General features: G+C 47.3%; 1 protein-coding gene across 1 annotated transcript in view; it reads right to left on the reverse strand.

Moving 5' to 3' along the window:
- The window catches only part of LOC121292315 (1-phosphatidylinositol 4,5-bisphosphate phosphodiesterase beta-2-like), a 138,949-nt gene that overhangs the window by 15,176 nt on the left and 102,188 nt on the right, over positions 1-21,585 (reverse strand). The window contains 5 exon segments of the mRNA XM_041214167.1: positions 360-436; positions 1,012-1,132; positions 2,553-2,751; positions 11,835-11,904; positions 14,393-14,484. Coding sequence (XP_041070101.1) covers positions 360-436; positions 1,012-1,132; positions 2,553-2,751; positions 11,835-11,904; positions 14,393-14,484 — 559 coding nt within the window.

A 21,585-nucleotide genomic window follows, 5' to 3' on the forward strand; every position in this document is an offset into this window, starting at 1 on the left:
TCATTAATGGGATGTGGCAAGGCCAGTTTTTATTGTTCATCCCCAAGTGCCCTTAATTGAGTGGTTTAGTCAACCACATTGCTGTGGATCTGGATTTACATGTTGAGCACACCGGGTAACGATGACATATTTCCTTCTCTGAAAAGGATTATTTCTTACAACAATTTGGTTGCTTCATTTGAATTTAAATTCCTCCAGTTGCCATGGTGGGATTTCAATGCATGTCTCTGGAGCTTTAGTCCAGGCCACTGGATCACTAGTTCAGTAACATTACCACTATGCCACCATTCCATTGTTCTTGCTGGAAATCCCTGCACTCTTCCACTGGATACTTCCTGTTTATCATGATGATTCCTCACCTTTCAGCTGACTCCTTTAAACTCTTCAGTGCCGCTGTTTGCCTCTCTTTTGCTATTTCCATCAGTTTGGCCACTTGCTGCAGATTTGAAGATAAAACCATCAGTTAGATTGTCTACAATTTGTAAATGCTGGAATATGGTCTGCTTCCAACAATAGCCCATCATCATTTGTGCACAGGGATCAGATCCAGGGATGAGGAAAGGATACACCAGAGGATGGCCCTGCTCTTGGACACTGAAGATGACAGTTGCTAAACTCCCTTCTCTTAGCTTCTCCCTGTTCCTCTCAGGGGTGGGGCTTAGTTGGTACTGGAGAACTCTGCATTGAGGCACAGCACATGAATGCCCATCCCTGCTATGCTTGGTTACCCAGGAGTCTTGGCACCCCAATTGGAACAGGCAGAATCTGCCTAACCTCCTTCCCAACCTTCCCCACTGAAACCCCTCAGTATGCTGCATCAGTCCAGACATCTGCATGTCAAAAACTCAATAACCAGCTCACACTCAGGCCCTGGCCTGTGTGATGAAGCTTGGCTCCTGGAAGTGAGGCATGAGAATGGATCTGATGGGCCTGTAACCTGTCATATTTTGTGATCTCTGAAGTCCAAACAGTTGCATTCCCACACAACGCAGTACTGTCCCAGTACTATACCTCGGAGATGTGTTGTTCTTTTCTGTCCCTGACGAGTTTGTACTGCTCTGTGCACACTTGCTGTAAATCGGCCTTCAGCTTGTCCTCGAGCTCACTCACTTTCTCAGCCGTTGCTCCATTTCTTGTCCTGCTGTCTGTGGGGCTTGGGGATTCCCCACAAAGGACACTCTCATGAATGTTGCCGAGACTCCTGTAACAGCAAGAGACACATTACCAGTTGACTGCCTGCATGCTTAATTTGGTTACACAAACATATTTAAATAATATTTCAAGAAAACTAAGGAAACTCACCCTCAGAAACCGTAAGGATCAATGCCTGCATCCCGGCAAAGTGTCAGAATGGATTACAGTAAATCCCTATTTCAGCAGAGTGTTACAATGGGTTTCAATAAATCCCTGCACTCCAGCAGAGTGTTACAATGAGTTACAATAAATCCCTGCACTCCAGCAGAGTGTTAGAATGGATTACAGTAAATCCCCATAATCCAATAGAGTGTGAGAATGGATTACAGTAAATCCCCATAATCCAATAGAGTGTGAGAATGGATTACAGTAAACCCCCATAACCCAGTAGAGTGTGAGAGTAGATTACAGCAAACCCCCATAACCCAGTAGAGTGTGAGAATGGATTACAGTAAATCCCATAACTGAGCAGAATGTGCGAATGGATTACAGTAAATCCCATAACCGAGCAGAGTGTGAGAATGGATTACAGTAAATCCCATAACCGAGCAGAGTGTGAGAATGGAATACAGTAAACCCCCATAACCCAGTAGAGTGTGAGAGTAGATTACAATAAACCCCCAATACCCATTTGAGTGTGAGAATGGATTACAGTAAATCCCATAACTGAGCAGAGTGTGAGAATGGATTACAGTAAAACCCCCATAACCCAGTAGAGTGTGAGAATGGATTATAGTAAATCCCCATAATCCCAGCAGAATGTGAGAGTAGATTACAGTAATTACAACCCAGCAGAGTTAGAATGAACGCTGGAACAAGAAGTGGAAAGTAATTTACGGGAGGGGAAGTAGAGTTGGAGAAGGAGATACAGGAAGGTGCACAGGAGTGGTACGTACATGATGGGGGGACACAGTAAAAGAAGGGATCTACAAGAAGGGGAGGGAGATACAGAAAGGAGAGGGGAAGTGAGGTACAGGTAGGAGTTGGGGTACAAGAGAAATGATCCAGATACTATGGTCCAAGGAAAGTAGATCAGTGCTGGAAAGGCTAGTGGGAGCTTCTTTAATTTGTAGAAACACAGTAAGTGGCTCTCGAGTGAAGTTTGAAGCTTAAGCCAGGTTTAAGAGTTGGAGCCTGTGTAATCCTTGCTATGATGAAGTTGTCAGCTATTGTTTGGTATACTGGAGTGTGTATGTGAAAGCGTGGGGAATTGGATAGGTACAGTGTGTGTTTGAGAGGATGGGGAGTTGGATGTGGTACAGTGTGTATGTGAAACAGTGGAGAATTGGATGGGGTACAGTGTGTGTGTGAAATGGTGGGGAGTTGGGTGGGCTACAGTGTTAAGCTGCCATGTTTACCATTTTTTCTTCTGCCCTCTGTTATGATAGGAATTTTTCTTGCGTAGTTCTGAGAAGCTGCTGGAATATTTCTGTATCATATCATCTTTCTTCTTCTGACTCTTCCTCTCCAGTTCCTTCAGTTCCTTCTCTTGCTTCCTCTGCACTTTGACAAAGGTCTTATGAGTCTTAAGCTCATCTATAGTCAGAGGCTCCAACTCTGGAAGATAAAAGATTATTTCAATAGATTGGAGAGCACTGAAACACCAGAAATGGTACGGAAAATGAGTGGCAGCAGTGAATAACCAATCAGGGGGAGGCCTGGGAGTAGAGGAGTCAGAGAGGACAAGGTCCCAGGATGAACCGTCAGGGAGGCCAATGTCCTGGAGTGAAGCAGTCAGAGAGGACAAGGCCCCAGTGGAGTGGTCAGAGAGGGCAAAGCTGGGAGCGGAATGGTCAGAAAGGGCAAAACTGGGAGCGGATGTGTCAGAGAGGGCAAAGCTGTGAGCAGAGCAGTCAGAGAGAGGGCAATGCTGGGGGTGGGGCAGTCAGAGTGAGGGCGAAGCTGGGCATGAAGCAGCCAAAGAGAGGGCAAGGCTTTGAGCAGGGCAGCCAGAGAGAGGGCATCAGCCAGAGAGAGGATATTAAGGGCAAGAGATAACCAGGGAAAGAGTAGGGCCCATTAGGGTCCAAAGTAGCAATCTTTTCATGGAGCCAGAGGACACAAGGGAGGATTTGAATGATTACTTTTCATCTGTGTTCACTATGGGGAAGGACGATGTAGGTGTAGAAATACTTGAATGTGACATACTTGAACAAATTAGCATTGAAAGGGAGGAAGTATTAGCGGTCTTATCAGGTTTAAAAGTGGATAAATCCCCAGGCCCAGATGAGATGAATCCCAGGCTGCTATGTGAGGCAAGGAAAGAGATTTCGGGGGCTCTGACACTAATTTTCAAATCCTCTCTGACCACAGGAGAAGTGCCAGAGGACAGGAGGACAGTGAATGTGGTATTTATTCAAGAAGGGTAGTAGGTATAAACCAGGTAATTACAGGCTAATGAGTCTAACATCAGTGGTAGGGAAACTATTGGAAAAATTTCTGAGGGACAGGATTAATCTCCACTTGGAAAGGCAGGGATTAATCAGGGATAGTCAGCATGGCTTTGTCAGGAGGAGATCATGCCTACCAAATTTGATTGAATTTTTTGAGGAGGTGACCAGTTGTGTAGATGAGGGTAGTGCAGCTGATGTAGTCTACATGGACTTCAGTAAGGCTTTTGACAATATCCTGCATTGGAGTAGGTAAGAGCCCATGGGATCCAGGGCAATTTAGCAAATTGGATTCAAAATTGGCTTAGTGGCAGGAAGCAGAGGGTGATGGTCAAAGGCTGATTTTGCGATTGGAAGCCTGTACCGAGTGGTGTACCGCAAGAATCGGTGCCGGGACCCTTGCTGTTTGTAGTGTACATTAATGATTTAGATGTAAATATTGTAGGTATAATCAGTAAGTTCGCAGATGACACGAAAATTAATTGTGCCGTAAATAGTGAGGAGGAAAGCCTTAGATTACAGGACGATATAGATGGGCTAAGATGGGCAGAGCATTGGCAGATAGGAAGAAACATTTCCCCTCAGCGAAGGTGTCAATAAGCAGGGGGAATAGATTTAAGGTAAAGGACAGGTGGTTTAAAGGGGATTTGAGGAAAAATGTTTTCACCCAGGGGGTGGTTGGAATCTGAAACACACTCCCTGAGGGCCTGGTAGAGGCAGGAACCCTCACAATATTTAAGAAGCATTTAGATGAGCACTTGAAATGTCACAGCATACAGGGCAACAGGCCAAGTGCTGGAAAATGGGATTAGAATAGATAGATGCTTGATGGCCAGCACAGACACGATGGGCTGAAGAGCCTGTTTCTGTGCTGTATATCTCTATGAGTCTATGATTGGATGAGGGCGAGGCTGGGAGCAGAGCAGCCAGAGAGAGGGTGAGGCTGGGAGCGGAGCAGTCAGAGAGAGGGTGAGGCTGGGAGTGGAGCAGCCAGAGAGAGGGTGAGGCCGGGAGCAGAGCAGCCAGAGAGAGGGTGAGGCTGGGAGCGGAGCAGTCAGAGAAAGGGTGAGGCTGGGAGTGGAGCAGCCAGAGAGAGGGTGAGGCTGGGAGTGGAGCAGCCAGAGAGAGGGTGAGGCTGGGAGTGGAGCAGCCAGAGAGAGGGTGAGGCTGGGAGCGGAGCAGCCAGAGAGAGGGTGAGGCTGGGAGTGGAGCAGCCAGAGAGAGGGTGAGGCTGGGAGTGGAGCAGCCAGAGAGAGGGTGAGGCTGGGAGTGGAGCATCCAGAGAGAGGGCAAGGCCGTGAAATGAACAGTCAGAGAGAGGGTGTGGCCAGGAATGGAGCAGTCAGAGAGAGGGTGAAGGCTGGGAGCGGAGCGATCAGCAAATAGAGCCTCAAGTGCAGTAATATCTGGAACATTGGGACCAGTCCTGGGGACGATGGGGCTTATGCAGGACAGCCAGATTGCACCTGAACAGAACCAGGACCAATGTCCTTGGGAAAGCAGTTTGCTAGTGCTATCGGAAAGGGTTTAAAATTATTTGGCAGGGGCATGGGAACCAGGAAGAATATTAGTAACACAAAACAAGGTCCACAGAGAATTGGGAGAGACAGGTAGCATTGGAATAGGGAATAGTAAAGTATTAGGTGGGATCAGAGTAAGAGGGAATGTAATAAGGTCTAAATTAGATTTCCTGTGCTTGTATGTGAATGTACTGAGTGTAGTAAATAAGGTTGTTTAGCTGAGGGTGAAGATAGCCATGTGGGAATATGATATTAGGGTGATAAGGGAGACCTGGCTCAAAAGTGGGCAGGACTGGGAACTAAATATTCCTGGCAATAAATGTTCAAGAAAAATAGTGAAGGCATTTTGGAAGGTCTAATACAGGCAGGAATTATACAGTAAATGGCAGAACCCTTAAGTGCATCGACAGGCAGAAGGATCTGGGTGTACAGGTCCACAAGTCACTGAAAGTGACAACGCAGGTGGATAAGGTAGTCAGGAAGCCATATGGCATGTTTGCCTTCTTTGGCAGGGGTATTGAGTATAAAAGCTGGGAAGTCATGCTGCAGCTGTATAGAGCCTTGGTTAGGCCACACTTGGAATATTGCGTGAAATTCTGGTTGCCGCATTACCAGAAGAATATGGAGGCATTGGAGAGGGTGCAGAGGAGGTTTACCAGGATCCTGCCTGGTCTGGAGGTTATTAATTATGAAGAGAGGTTGGAGAAACTCAGATTGTTCTCACTAGAAAGACGGAGATTGAGAGGCGACTTGATAGAAGTTTACAAAATTATGAATGGCATGGACAGAGTAGATAGTCAGAAGCTTTTTCCCTAGTCAATTACTAGGCGACATAGACTTAAAGTGAGAGGAGAAAACTTTAGAGGAGATGTGCGGGGCAAGTTTTTTACGCAGAGGGTAGTGAGTGTCTGGAACTCGCTGCCAGAAGAGGCGGGGAAAGCAGGTACGATAGTGGTGTTTAAGAGGCAGCTTGACAAATACATGAATAGGATGGGAATAGAGGGATACGGACCCCGGAAGTGCAAAATGTTTTAGTTTGACAGGCAATATGATCGGCGCAGGCTTGGAGGGCCGAAGGGCCTGTTCCTGTGCTGTACTTTTCTTTGTTCTTGTTCTTTGTAAGAAAGGAGGAAGGGTGGCAGAATTAATTAGGGGGAATATTACAGTGCTGTGGAGAATGGTTGTCCAAAGCATCAAGGACAGAATTTATTTGGTTAGATCTAAGAAACAATAGAGAAACTACTGGATGTACCTTTTAGGCCATCAATTAGTGGGAAATATACAAGAGCAAATTAGCAAGGAAACTGCAGAGAGGTGCAAAAACTATAGAGTCATTATAACGGGGAACTTTAATTATCCTAATGTAGATTGGATAATAATAGTGTAAAGGGCAGAAAGGGGAACAGTTTCTGAAGTGTGTTTGGAGAATTTTCTACATTGGTATGTTTCCAGTCCAATGAGGAAGGAGGCATTGCTATATCTGGTTTTGGGGAATGAGATGGATCAAGTGGATCAAGGGTCAGTAGGGGAGCAGAACAATAGGCTGCCTTTTAAGAGGAGATGGTGTGGGTACAGTTGAAGTGCATTCCCATGAGGGGGAAAGGTAGGGCAAACAAAGCCAGAGCTCTCTGGATATTGAAAAAGAAAGAGAATGAGATAAAGCAGAAAAAGGGCGTGTATGATAGATGTCTGATTGATAATATAAGTGAGAATGAGGCTAAGTATTGAAAATTCAGAGGGGAAGTGCAAAAAGAAACGAGGAGCAAGGGAGAATATGAGAAGAGACTGGCAGCTAACATAAAAGGGAATCAAACCTGGAGGTACTGTGAACTGTAAGGAGGACAGAGATAGATTTCAAGAGGGCATAGATAGACTGGTGGAATGGATGGTCAAGTAGTAGATGAAATTTAATGTAGGGAACATCTTGGAAGGAAGAATTTGGAAAAGCAATATAAAATAGAGTCATAGAGCCATTTACAGCACAGAAGGATAATAATAATGATGATACAATTCTAAAGTTGGTGCAGGAGCAGAGGGACTTCATGGTATGTGTGCACAAATCATTGAAGGTGGAAGGACAGGTTGAGAAAACAGGATCCTGGGCTTTATAAATAGAAGCATCAAGTACAAAAGCAAGGAGGTTATAGTGAACAAGAGCAAAATAATTTCAGATTTCCAGCATCTGCAGTAAGACAGAAATTGCTGGAAATAGTCAACGTGTTGTTGAAAGGTCACAGATCTGAAGTGTTAACCTTGTTTTTCTCTCTACAGATGCTGAAAGGCCTGCTGAGTATTTTCAGCACTGTCTAAAGTTATGGTGAACCATTAAAAGACTCTGGTTCGCTCTCAATTGAAGTATTGTAACCAATTCTGGGCACCACACTTCAGGAAAGATGTGAAGGCATTAGAGACGGTGCAGAAAACATTTACCAGAACAGTTCCAGGGACGAGGAACTTCAGTTACACAGATTGAGGGGAGAAGCTGGAGTTGTTGCCCTTCAAGAAGAGAAGTTTAGTAAGTTTGATAGAGGTGTTCAAAATGATGATGGGTCTGAACAGAGTAGATACAGCAAAACTGTTGCCATTGGCGGAAGGACGAGAACCAAAGGACACCAATTAAGATGAAGGGCAAAAGAACCAGAGGCAATGGGAGGAAAAGCTTTCTTGTACAGTGAGGGGTTAGGATCTGGAATGCACTGCCTGAGAGCTTGGCAGAGGCAGATTAAATTGTGGCTTTCAAATGAGAATTTGATAATTATCTGAAGAGAAAAAAACTTGCAGGGCTACAGGGTGGGGAGTGAGACTAGATTCTGGGTGTTGGATGGAGTACAGTGTTTGTGTGAAAGCTGAGGAGTAAGATGGGGTACAGAGTGTGTGAACAGGGAATTGGAAGAGGGACAGTATGTGTGCAAAATGCGGGGAGATGGATGGGGTGCAGTGTGTGTGTGTGTGAAGGGTGGGAGTTGGATGAGGTAGTGTGTGTGTGAAATGAGGGGAGTTGGATGGGGTACCAGTATTGCTGCAGTGATGTAGGGTTGAGTGGAGTTTGATTGGGGCTATTATCCAGTGGATATGTGTTGCAATGTCATTGGGAGGTTGGGGCTTTTTTTAGGGGCTGCTGTTTGACTGATTTGGGACAGTAATCATTGCCCATGATCCTTCATGCTGCTGGTTGACTGTATGAACCAGTTTGAAACACTGGATCCTCAGATTGTGGCACTGAGTTATTATTGTGAGGGGCCTGCTTGAAAATAAGTGAAGCCATTAAATCCATTCCAGAACCAAACAACTGCTAGATACTCATTGGGCTAGATTTAATCCACGAAAACCAGTGGGTTTGGGTCAATTTAGAGGTTAAGAGTTTAAAAATCTTAACCAGGAACCCGAGCCACCTCAAACTCACCCCCTCCAGTTTTAACGGAGGCAGGAAAGGAGAGTCGGTGAGTAATCTGCTCTGAGGCGGCAGGTTGGTCATTGAAATCTTTTAAGGAGCCTGTGTACAACCATTTTAACAATGGGTCATAACTTCCTCGGAGTGGCAATCAGTGTCAGATTCTCACTCCATGCCCACTTACCTACGCCAGATTTCTTCCATGCCTGTCTGGCCCGACTTTCCAATTCAGACCAGGCTAGATCTAGGCAGGGTCTCGAAGTCCAGCACCGTAGAATCGAAGGAGGATACGCCCCCTTTTTAATACACTTGCTGCTGTAAAGTAGGTAGGTTTAAAGGTCCCATTGAAATTGACAGGCCAGGGAAAAGGTAAGTGCCTAAGGTAAGTGAAAAGGATTTGGGGGGTGGGGGTGTTCAGAGGTCAGGTGGGGATGGGGGGAAGGGGTTGGACATCGGGGGTTGTGTGTGGGGAGTCGGACATTAGGAGGGGGTGCAACAGGCTGGACACTCGGACAGGTTGAGGGGTGGGGTGGTCAGACATTCGAGGGGGATGGGAGTGGGGGGTGCCGGACATCGTGGGGAAGGCTGGGGGATGTTTGGACATCAGAAGCGGGTGGAGGGGGTCAGACATTCGTGGGTCCGGGTGGGCCGGACATTTGTGGGGGGTTGGGTGGTCGGACATTTGGGGTCTGGGGGGGTTGGATATTGGCAGGGAGTGAGGAGTCAGGTCAGGTGATTAGATTCCCACTCCATGACCACTTACCTATATTAAATTTCTTCCAACTCAGGCCGGGCGGGATCCTGACAGAGCAGATGTCTCTGAAGTCCAGTGTCGAAGTCCGGCACTTTTGGTGTCGGGGGTGGGGTTTGCCCAGTGAGGAGTCCCATGTGGGTCAGGGGAAACCCATGGGGGTTTGGCGGATGGGGAATACCATTGGGGGGGTGGTTAGTCAGGGGTGGGGGAGTCCCCTTGGTAGGGGGGGTGGTGGTGGTGGGGGGCAGGGCTGTAGGGGAAGTCCATAGGGGATCGGCTTGGGTCTTTACAACAGTCAGTCAGAAGTTAGAAGAGGTTTTAATTCTTTTAACTTTTTCTGGGTAACGATTGGTATAACCCTGGCGGAATCATTCAAAGTTTGCAATTTCGAATAGTTCCCAGCCCAGTGCAATTGTCCAGAGGAAGTGTGCACTTCTGGGCAATTGCTGTGCAAACCCTTACCTGGGAACTTCCCAGAGAGATTCCCCAGTGCATCCTTGGGATACCCCCCCAAATCCAACACTGGGGAGCTCGGAGGTTATGGCCAACGGGCAGAATTTTTGGGTCGGCGGGCAGCCGTGATCGGCAGGCTTGGGAGCGGTTGGGGAATGGATCGTGATCAGCATCCGACTGTGATTCTGCGCTGGCTGGCCAATTAACGGGCAGCCAGCGTGAAAGGCACTGAAAGGCTCAGCACTGCCAGGAAGGGGACGAGCACTGAAGTCAGCCCAGGCACCAGGTACCGCAGAAGGAAAGTTCCCTGAAGGCAGAGAGCTGCCTCAGAGAGCTGACAAATTTAAAATCAATAAAAGAAGAAATTAAAATCCTGAAAAAATGTCCATGTCTCAGAATGAGTCACCTCAACACATGGAAGCTGAAAATCTTTTCAAAACATTTAAATTTTTTTTAACTTAATCACGGAAACCTCATCCCACCCTTGGATGAGGTTTCCTCAGAAGTGCAAAGGCTGCCTGGCCGATTCGCCCACCCACCAACCGTAACATTGGGCGGGCAGTGAAAAATCACCATCAATTGCTATTTTAATGGCTTTAATATGCCTTTTAATTGTTAGCGGGTGCACTGCTGGCTCTTGCGCACGCCCACTGACTGAAATAGCACATGATGATGTCATAATGCTCACCCGACATCATCGCGCTCTATTTCACGCTTGAGCGTGTCAGTCACGTGCCCACACGCCAAGTGGAAAATTCTACCCAATGTTTTTTCTTTAAACCTATGTTAACCATATTTCCCAGGCCCCAGGAATGGCAATTAAAAGGAGGTGAGAAGGCTGATTCCATGAGGTAAGTGCTTTCACAGCACTGCTTGTAGGCCTGGAAGAGCAGGAGTGCTTCCTCCAGGCCCAACAAGCTTATCCTGTATAACCCACCACGATATGTCTGCATTCCCCACCCCCTGCATTCCCCCTGCAGATAGCTTGGGTACCGTGGTCGCAATTGATCTATGTAAGCCTGCCAACCACCCCCCACATCCCCATTACCTCACCACCCCAACTTTGTCTTTCTGGCTGAGCAGTGTGTCTGAGAGTTCTCATAGGCAACACCATTGGGTAGTCTTGCTCCATGTTTGTGTCTCAGAGGTCACAGAGTTATATTGCTGAGTTATATTTATCTTTGAGCCAATTATATGACAGACCCAGATGGAACAAGCCAGTGTAGCTTGTTTACCCTCTCTGCGCTTTTCTTCATCTCCCTGCTCAACCCTCAGCTCTCTGCTCTCAGCCTCCCACTTGGAATATCTTGTTAGCCAGCTCCAGCTACCTCTCAAACAGTGTCAGCTGTGACTCAGTGGGTAACACTCTTGCCTCTGAGACAGGAGATTGTGGATTCATGTCCCACTCCAGAGTCTTCAGCACAAAAACTAGGTTGACACTCCAAAGCAGCACTGAGGGAGTGCTGCACTGATGGAGGTGCTACCTTTTGGATGAGGCATTAAAAGACTCCATCTGCTTTATAAGGCAAAGTTAAAATATTCCAAGGCACTATTGGAAGTTGAGCAGCTGAGCTCCTCCTTGTGTCATGGTCAATATTTATCCTTTAAAGAGACAATCTGGTTATTGTCATGTTGCTGTATGCGGGATCTTGCTGTGCTTAAATTGGCTGCTTCCTGCATTACAACAGTGACTACACTTCAAGAAGTATTTCTTTGGCTGTAAAGAATGTTGGGACGTCCTGATGTAGTGGAAGATGCTATATTCCTCTCTGAAGTTTCTCTCTGAAATGGCCTTTAACCGCTTCCTTCTGACCTGCCACCTTTGAGGGTTTGGATAGTCTAAACTTTCCCTTCTCCTACAGTGCACTGATCCACACCAGTCACCTCCATAACTGCAAACCACTGTTTCTTAAATATTACAAACACCTGACTGTCCTTGATTTACAGGTTAATTCCTAAATATCACTCAATTCAATACATGCAGGTGAGAGAGAGGAGAGGGCGGCAGGGTAGGATGGAGATAGCGGAATTGAGGATTAATTCAAAATGCTGGATTTTCCCAGCTCACCCGCTTTGAACGGAACTATTCTTCCCTATGTGGGCCTATAAAAGGTGGCAGGATGTTTATTTACTGTTTAGCTCGCTGGTGTCCATCATTCCATCGCTGCTGTCTGGTATCTCTGCTTTCACCTCCATGACTATCTGCAAAGAGGGAATTCAGTGTCATCAAAACATATCCATGTATCAACAGCATTCAGCCTCCCCAAGAACCTTACACCAGAACACAAAACAAAGGAATGGTAGTCAGATATTAAAGGAATCTGTACATTACAATCCAATATTAATGGGACCTGTATATTACATTTTGATATTAAAGGGGTCTGCATACTACATTCTGATAATAAAGGGGTCTGTATATTACAGACCAATATCAAAGGGGTCAGGGGATAACACCTTCCAAACCCACGACCACCATCATTGAGAGGGAAGAGGGCAGCAGCTAAATGGGAACACCATCACCTGGAAGTTCTCCTCTAAGTCACTCACCATCCTGACTTGGAAATATATCGCTGTCACTGTTGCTGGGTCAAAATCCTGGAACTCCCTTCCTAACAGCACTGTGGGTGTACCTATGCCACATGGACTGCAGCGGTTCAAGAAGGCAGCTCACAACTGCCTTCTCAAGGGCAATTAGGGATGGTCAATAAATGCTGGCCCAGCCAGCGAAGCCCACATTCAGTGAATGAATAAAGAAAGAGTCCCCTATTATTTGTCATTTACATAAACGACATAGATGACTATGTCGGGGACAGGATTAGTAAGTTTGCGGATGACACAAAGATTGGCTGGGGTGATTAACAGTGAGGTTGAAAGTCTTGGGCTACAGGAAGATATGGACAGGAAGGTCAAATAGGCAGATAAGTGGCAGATGGAATTTAACCCTGAAAAGTGTGAGGTGATACACTTTGGAAGGAGTAATTTGACAAGGAAGTATTCAATGAATGGCATGGCACTAGGAAATTCTGAGGAACAAAGGGACCTTGGCGTGTGTTTCCATAGATCTCTGAAGGCGGAAGGGCATATTAGTGGGGCGGTGAAAAAGGCATATGGGACACTTGCCTATATCATTTGAGGCATAGATTACAAAAGTAGGGAGGTCATGTTGGAGTTGTATAGAACCTTGATGAGGCCACAGCTGGAGTACTGTGTGCAGTTCTGGTCACCACATTATAGGAAGGATGTGACTGCACTGGAAGGGGTGCAGAGGAGATTCATCAGGATGTTGCCTGGGATGAAACATTTAAGTTATGAAGAGAGGTTGGATAGACTTGGGTTGTTTTCGTTGAAGCAGAGAAGACTGAGGGGTGACCTGATCGATGTGCAAGATTATGAGGGGCACAGATAGGGTGGAAAGGGAGCAGCTGTTCCCCTTAGTTGTAGGGTCAGTCACGAAGGGACACAAGTTCAAGGTGAGGGGCAGGAGGTTTGGGGGGATGTGAGGAAAAACTTTTTTACCCTGAGGGTGGTGACGGTCTGGAATGCACTGCCTAAGAGGGTGGTGGAGGCGAGTTGCCTCACATCCTTTAAAAAGTACCTGGATGAGCACTTTGCACATCATAACATTCAAGGCTATGGGCCAAGTGATGGTAAATGGGATTAGGTTGGTAGGTCAGGTGTTTCTCATGTGTCGGTGCAGACTTGATGGGCCGATTCTGTGTTTCTATTACTGAGACGGGAGTGGATCACATGACACCCTTCATTAACCTGCTCTTATTATATCACATTGGAATCAGAATGATCTATTGTTTCCCAACAGTGTTCTCTCACTAGCAGATACTCTTCCCAGAGACAGCACACTTACTTCCATATATCATCTGTCCAAAGCCAACACACTATGAATCCACATCATCACCTCCATCTCTCCCCATTTCCACTATTATCCCCCATATCTCATTGTTTCCCCTATTATCCCCCATCACCCCCATTTCCACTATTTATCTTGTCACTCCCCATTTTTCATATTATCCCTGTTTCTCGCTGTTTCCCCTATTACACCCCCATCTCTCACTGTTCCCGTTATCCCCCCATTTCTCCCCGTATTCCCTATTATTCCCCCTATCTCTCACTGTTTCCCCTATTATCCTCCCATCTCTTACCATTTGCCTATTTTCCCCTGACTCTTATCGTCTCCACTGTCATCTCCTATCTCTCACCATTTCCCCTATTGTCCCCCCACCACTTACTGTTTCCCCTATTGTCCCCCCACCACTTACTGTTTCCCCTATTATCCCCATCTCTCATTGTTTCCTCTATTATCCCCCCGACTCTCACTGTTTCCCCTATTAGCGCTTGTCTCTCACTGTTTTCTCTATTTTCCCCCAGCTCTCACCATTTCCCCTTTTATCCCCCTGACTTTCACTGTTTCTCCTATTATCCCCCGTCTCTCACCATTTCCCCTTATTCCCCCATCTCTCATTGTTTCCCCTATTATCCCCGTTTCTTATTGTTCCCCATATTATTCCCTCCATCTCTCACTGGTTTCCCTCATATCACCTCATCTCTCTCTCTGTTTTTCCTATTATTCCCCCGTCTCTCACTGTTATGCCTATTATTACACCCTGTCCTTCAACATTTTTCCTGTTCTACCTTCTTGTCTCTCACTGCTTCCCTATTATTCCCTCCTGCTCACCTCCTGATCATGTGCTGCTGGTGTATCTTGTCTGCATTGTTTTTTCAATGTGCAGACAAATTCAATTGGGTCAGCCAGAGCCTTGGTTAAATCTGTAAAGACAAGCAGAGTGTCAAGTGTTCTGGCTCAGAACTATGCAGAAATGGACGGCTCTGTGAGAATTAGTCCTGAAGTGCTTCCTTCAAAATATACCCTCACTTCCTCCATTGATTGCTCACAATGTCCAGTTCCCTCCCCAACCCCTGCACACAGTTTGAAGGGCCCAAAACACTCACAGGGCATGTACAGCATGGGTTAGATACAGCGTAATATTCCCTCTACACTGTCTCAACAAACACTTGCAAAGCTGCTACCATGTTGCAGACTGTGCTGAACCTGGATTCCAACAAGGAAGAGCTGTAAGCGTTATCAGGGTATTAATCTAAAAACTAATTTATTAACACTATTTACAGAATGTACATAGTGGGTTACAGGGAAGTCACATCTCTCTATACTACCTACCTACTCCCCAGAGTACCTAGCACATGACAGCCTGATGTCAGTCCTACATCATCCTCTACATAATACATTAGCATATCCCATCTGTTAACCCTTTATACTATAGTACAGCATGGGTTAGATACAGAGTAATATTCCCTCTATAGTGTCCCATCAAATACTCCTAGGGCAGGTACAGTATGGGTTAGATATAGACTAAAGCTCCCACCAAACTGCCCCCTCAAATAGTCCCAGGACAGGTACCGTATGGATTAGATACAGAGTAAAACTTCCTCTACACTGTCCCAAACTGTCCCAGAGCAGGTACTGTTGTAGTAGGGTCTGGACATAAAAGGATAATGTGGGACTGAGTACAGTACCTCCCATAAAGTGATGTAAGAAGGCACATGACCTAGAGCCATGGGCAATCTAAAGATGAACAGAGGTGTATAAAGACCTAGGATGGAGTCAACTCCATACCTGTACCCTCTATTGTATATATGCCATATAGTTAGGAGTTGTTAATAAAGACTTGCTGTGAATATACTCAAGACTGCAAAGCCTACTTCATGGTGTCCGAAAAAGGATTCTTCATGGCAATAGTGTCTGGATCAAAAAGCCTTATCCTCAAAAGAATGCAGAAAAAACTGAGAGAAAGGACACCTTCAACAGATTCTGAACTAAAACAAATTCCCAAATGAAGCTACAGACACGAAGAAAATTCACCAGAAAGAAAAAGCTCAAGAGAGAAGAGCCTAGAAGCGAAAAGGTAGAAGCTTTACTCCAGCATAAGACTCCATTGAATTTCTCTTGGAATCCAGCTTCAGCAAACAGAGTTCACAGCCTGCAAGAGTGAGATAATATTTTTAAAATTCTAGGCCAGCCAGTCCTGAGAAACCCCTTTTCACTCGTTCAGTCAGGAATGCTGTTTGAAAGAAACCCGTCGCTAATCCCGATCCCCAACTCCAAGGGCGGAATTGTCCCAGATTTGCACTAAGTGTGGTAGCGAGCGGGAAAGATGACGTTTTACCTGCCAGCTGCAATGGCAGCTTCTCACGCTGTATCTTCCCAAATTCGCTGCATTAATTATGCATTCCTGGGAAACACGCCGTTTCAATGTGGGCGGGCTCTCATTCACTCACCACGCCATCACCTCGCCGCATCATCATACTGGGTGCCACATTTAAAATGCAGTCGCATGCACGCCTCTCGATGCTCCTAGCCCAGAACTGCTGCACAGGGAACAGGATGGCCCCGAGAGGCAAAAAGACTGCAGCCCCCCAGTTTAGTGACACATCCCTCAAGCGCCTTTTGGACACCGTGGAGGCCCACTGTGATGTCCTCTACCCCACTCAGATTGCAGGATGGGCAGCTGCATCACCAAATCCAGCATGGGAGGTGGTGGCAGCGGTGGTCAGTGCCAATGCCCCGCAAAAGAGGACAGCCACCCAGTGTCGCTACAGGATGAATGGTCTCATCCGTTCTGCCAGGGTAACTCACATTTCTCATCACCCTCAGCTCACACGCTCACAAACCCATCACACATCCACAGGGATCTCACTGCTCAAAGGACAACACCATTAACTCTCACAAACACCCTCACATCTTCATCAGGCTCATACCCTCTCAAGATCATGTATGCATACTGTTTGTGGCTCCGCTCGCTCAACACACAAACATTCTATGCAGTTCCATGTGCCCTGTTCATACTCATCTGATTCCATGCAGGAGAAGCCTGCTCACATCAGTAGGGAGAGGTCCCAGACCAGGGATGGAGTGGCCCACATTAGGCCCCTCATTCACTTTGAGGAGTGTGCCATCATGCTAGTTGGTGAGGATGTGGTTTTATGCTTACGATGCCAGTGAGGTCAGTGGCGACCACCCTCATGAGGATCCTGCACCACATCATCCCTCTCTCAACCCAACTGTGAATGCTCCCTCTCCTACTTTTGACTCTGCTGCCATGCACTAATTATCGCTACTTTGGTTCACAGGGAGCTCTGCCAAGTGACCGACACCCTTAGCCAACCAGTCCCTCAGCTCCATCCACGTCCTCACCTCCAGCCATGAGGACACCTATTCCACTGAAGAGCTGGAAATAAACAGCCTGGAAGACCCATCACAAAGCTTACTCACACCCTGCACCAGCAGAGATACACCTCAGTGGGACCAAAACTAGAGCGGGCTTGGGTTCACAATCTGGTAGTCACCACACAGACAGATGTCCACAGCAGGAGAAGGCAGATTTGGCCGAGCTCCCTGGCTTTCAGAGGACTACTGGGGAAAAGGCATCCATGAGGTCCGAGTCAGAAGATGAGCCTCTGGATTTGGCCTTCCAACTCATCCTGGAGAGTCAGCAGAAGGTGGGGGAACATCACGCAGAGCTGTTGGAAGCCCCCAACAGAATGGCACATGAGCTGGAGGAGTGCGTCCACCTGCTTTATGATGAAGTGGTGCCCACATGTGGGCGTAAAGAGGTCTCCATGGGGAGGATGGTGGACACCATGGAGACCCTGGTCCAGCAGAATGTGGAGATGTGTGCAGCCCTGGATGCCATCGCAGGAGCCATGGGTGAATTCCTACAGTGGCAACACGAGAGGGAAACAGGGCACCTCGACATCCCTCCAGCTGCTCCTTCCCCACAAGGATTCAGGCTGGGGCCCTCGGGCACCCAAAGGGAGGAGGAGCGGCAGCTGGACACCACTGGGTCACCCACTCAGGAATCTCAGAGTCTGTCCTCTCCCTCCGAGTCCCCTATGCCTGTGAGCCCCTCAACCTCATCCTCTGTCACTGCAGAGGGAGCAGCTGGCCAATGAGTGATTCTGGACGGAGAAGTGTCTGTGTAGCAGGACCTTTCAGAGCCTCTGCAAGCACTCTCCCACACACACGGATCGTCTCACTGTCCTGAGCATTTTCAATGCTGCCTGCTGCAGTTTGCTTTCAGTTGTCCATCTGAGCCGACCTGCATCTCTGTCCACCCAATGATCACACTCCCATGCAGCACCTGATCTCGCCTAACACGACTCTCATTTCACTTTTGATTTAGACAGCATGGTTGTGATTCAGCTTTTCGTGTGCTCCCCCATCTTTTCCTCTCTCCCGGTCACCCATTTCCTTTCCTCCATCACTGATGACCCCCTGGCATCACCTTCCACCTCTCTTCCGTGACCTACCAGCCACAACCCTTTTCTTTCAGGGATGTCCTGATGAATGTGTACATTCCCTTCCTTCCCAAAAATCCCACCCCCATCCACATTAATCTCCCCAAACTCCTCCTTCCCACCCCAGGGTCTGTGTCTGCCTCTGAGTCCCCACCAACCACCCTCACCGTCCCTTCTACTATTACCATCGAATCCTCACCCTCCCACCCTACTGCCACACTCTGCCATCAGTCATTCTCACCATTCCCTTGTTCCACGCCCACCCTCAGTTTGCTCCCCAGGAGGCAGTCATGGACTCATCAGAGCCCTACCTTGCACATTCACCTGGACATCACCCAACTCCAGACCAATTCCCCCCTTGGAACTCCTTCCCCCTGCTGGACTCCCCCTCTTTTGGTCCTCTCTGCTCCCAATGGACTCCACCCCCATTTAATCCTTCCTTTCTGCCAACTGCTTCAGACACCCTTACTTCTTCCACCACCCTTGGTCTTTCCCCCTTCCTGACTCCTTCCTCCATCCTTACCTCTTTCTCCCCCCAGATCCCCTCCCTCTCTGCACTCCTTCCCCACTCCAAATTCCTTCCCTTACACCTTCCATCCTCCTTACAACTACCTGCCCAGTTGCCATCTTCTCCTGTTAGCCCCTCCCCCCCCGTACTCGCTACCCCCCAACCTCACCCCATCCTGACATCTTCGTTTCCCGCACCCCCCCCCCAAGCTACCCAGGCCCCTCCCCGCTGGCCCCAACCTCACCCCATCCCATCCTGACACCTCTTCCTCTCCCAGAAGATCCTAGACCTTCCTCTCCCACCCCCCCCAGTACATCTTCCTCTTCCAAACACAGCTGGATCATCCTCTCCACCCCCTTGACCATCATCCATTGTGACCAGCCCCATAACGGTGACTTTCCAACTTCCGTGGGCTGCTTTACAGCAGGGCCATGTCCATGAGAATCCACCCAGCATACCATGCCAATGTGCCATTGCTGTCAGGCTCTAGCATCTTCTGCTCCTCGGATGTCTGCGATGTGAGCAATGCCCTGGTGACTCCTGCATGTCACACTTGTCAAGATGTGTTCTGCACCAGTGTGCAATCACGCCAACATAAGCGGACAATCCAGTGGGAGGGGATGATTCTAGCAGGCTGGCCTTATAATTACAATGAGGTTCCCGATGTCCGATGGCTTGTCATTGACGGACTGAGCAGACGATCGCAAACTGGTTTCATGACGTCATGAAACCAATTTCTGGCCTTCTTGCCCTATTGTCCACTCACACCGCTGAGCATGCCCAATGCCAGCAGGCATGAAAAATTCTGCTCCAAGTCTCTACATGTGTCACCCAAGCTCGGCAAAGAAATTAAATTAAATTAATAATTAATTGTCTACTTCTGGTACCTTGTGACCATCCAATTTCCTATACAAAAAGCCTGTGGTTCTTTTGCATTCATCCTGACTCGCAGCGCTATACCGCTGATTAAATTAAGTCAGTAGCCGGCCGATCCACGCAGCTATTGCAGAACCTTCTTCTTTAGGCAGAAGTGCACTGCCACCATTTTGAAAAGCCGGCCAAAAACCAGCAAGTGCAGGAAGACCCATCATTCGGCAGTGAAAGGCGATGCCACCTGGGAAGCCTGTAATCTCTTAAAGCTGTACCCACACACTTTTCAAGATCTTCAAAATGGATCACAATTCCACACTTACAGCTCCACTGGAATTCATCCATGGCCCAGGCCAGTCACAGAATTGGAGTCTTTGGAGGAGAAGATTAAGATAAATAAATAAAAGTCTAAATAAAAAATCAGAAGCAGAACAAGTCAATAAACTTCTTTACTCACTTGGGCAATTACAGACAACATCATTGCATGACAATTTATCGATGAGTCATCTGCCAAATTTGATGATGGTTTAAAATCATTCGCCATTTATTTCAAACTGAGATCCAATAAAATATTGGAGGGAGCCAAATTTAGTTAAAGAATCCAAATGCCCAGGGAACCTGTCGATTCCTTCATAAATAATCTCTACAGAAGGATGTGAATATGGCGATTTAAAATCTGAGCTCCATCCAAGACAGAACCATGGTGGGTGTTGCAGACAATTCACTCCCTGACCTCCGACAAGCTAAAGATGATCTTACCCTCGATGAGGCAATCCAGCTAGTTAGACTGTCTGAGCTACGTGAGCAACGCTGGACCATCCTAAAGGGAGAGAACACAGAAACTAACCCTCAGTCCGCCATATCAAGTAACAAAAACACAGGAACCATTCAAGTCAGAGAAAGCAACCCCTGAACCGTCCAGCAGAGTGACCTTGCCAGCGCTACGATGTGAAGCACACTCACAGCAGGGATCAGTGCCCTGCGAGCACTGCCCAATGCTTCCACTGCAATCAACAGGGAAACTTGGTAAACTGTAGAAGGTAAAACCCCAGCACCGCACAGACATCCCAAAGATAACCCACATCGAGACTAAAGACCCAGAAGACACACCACCATTCTTCTTGGGTGATATCAGAGAATGCGGTTCTTCATTTTGGAACACTGATATCCTGGTAAATGGTCATCTGACATATTTTAAATTAGATTCATATGCCAGCATGATAGTCCTGCCAGTCGAGGAACCTTGGTTCCAATACATTCCACTGTATTGAGCGGGGGAGTCCGACTCCCAGTCATCAGCATAATCCATGAACCACTGAAGTATGACAACAACAGGTCTTTGAGCTGGTGAACATTGTCCAGAATCAGCCTTTCTCTCTTCTGTTCAGGGATGCCTGTATAGTCCTAGATCTCCTCCAGGTGGCAGACGGTGTCAGGACTACCACTGTTGTTAGCCAGCCAGAACAGCACGGTCCTGAGTCTTCAAACACTAAAGAGTATTCAGACTCTCATTTCATCTGCCATCTCTCTTCTTTTTGCAGAGCAGATGTGTCCATCGTCAATCCAGCTCATGGAAAGTCTCCAGTGGTCAGACCAACCTACCACATACAAGATTACCATAGCACCTCCAGTGGAAGTGGTATCAGAGAAGGATCAACAGTCTGAGGAGCCTCTACCCCCAACTACAATGATGGTATGGTTGGGAGACACACCAACCACTGTACACGCATGGTAACTTCCAGCCAACGTGCCAGAACCATAAGGAATGCTGGAACCTCGTGGCAGTCTTGCACCAACAGCAACAAAAAACAGAGGTGAGCATGCTACTCAATTTCTCCTTGCCACAGGAAGGCCCTTCCTCAGCCTCAGAGAGCTTCCCGATGGCCCAAACAGAAAAAGAAGAAGAAAAGGCACCGCCAAGCAGACGAATATCATTTTCGCCCTCCAATCAAGAAGAACCAATCAAAAGTAATAACAACCATGCAACCCCAAACCAGCCAGACCAACCAGGCATGGTTTAACATCAAGCAATGGAAGAAACGAATGAAATCATACCCAAACACCAGTCCAAGCCAACAACAGGAACCAGAACCACGTGCCTCCAGACCACTTGAATCTCTAACTTCAAGGCCTTGAAGGAGGGAGATGGGGTAGCGAGAATGTTGTTAATGTTAACA

This window comes from Carcharodon carcharias, chromosome 20, assembly GCF_017639515.1.
Source record: "Carcharodon carcharias isolate sCarCar2 chromosome 20, sCarCar2.pri, whole genome shotgun sequence".
NCBI lineage: Eukaryota > Metazoa > Chordata > Chondrichthyes > Lamniformes > Lamnidae > Carcharodon > Carcharodon carcharias.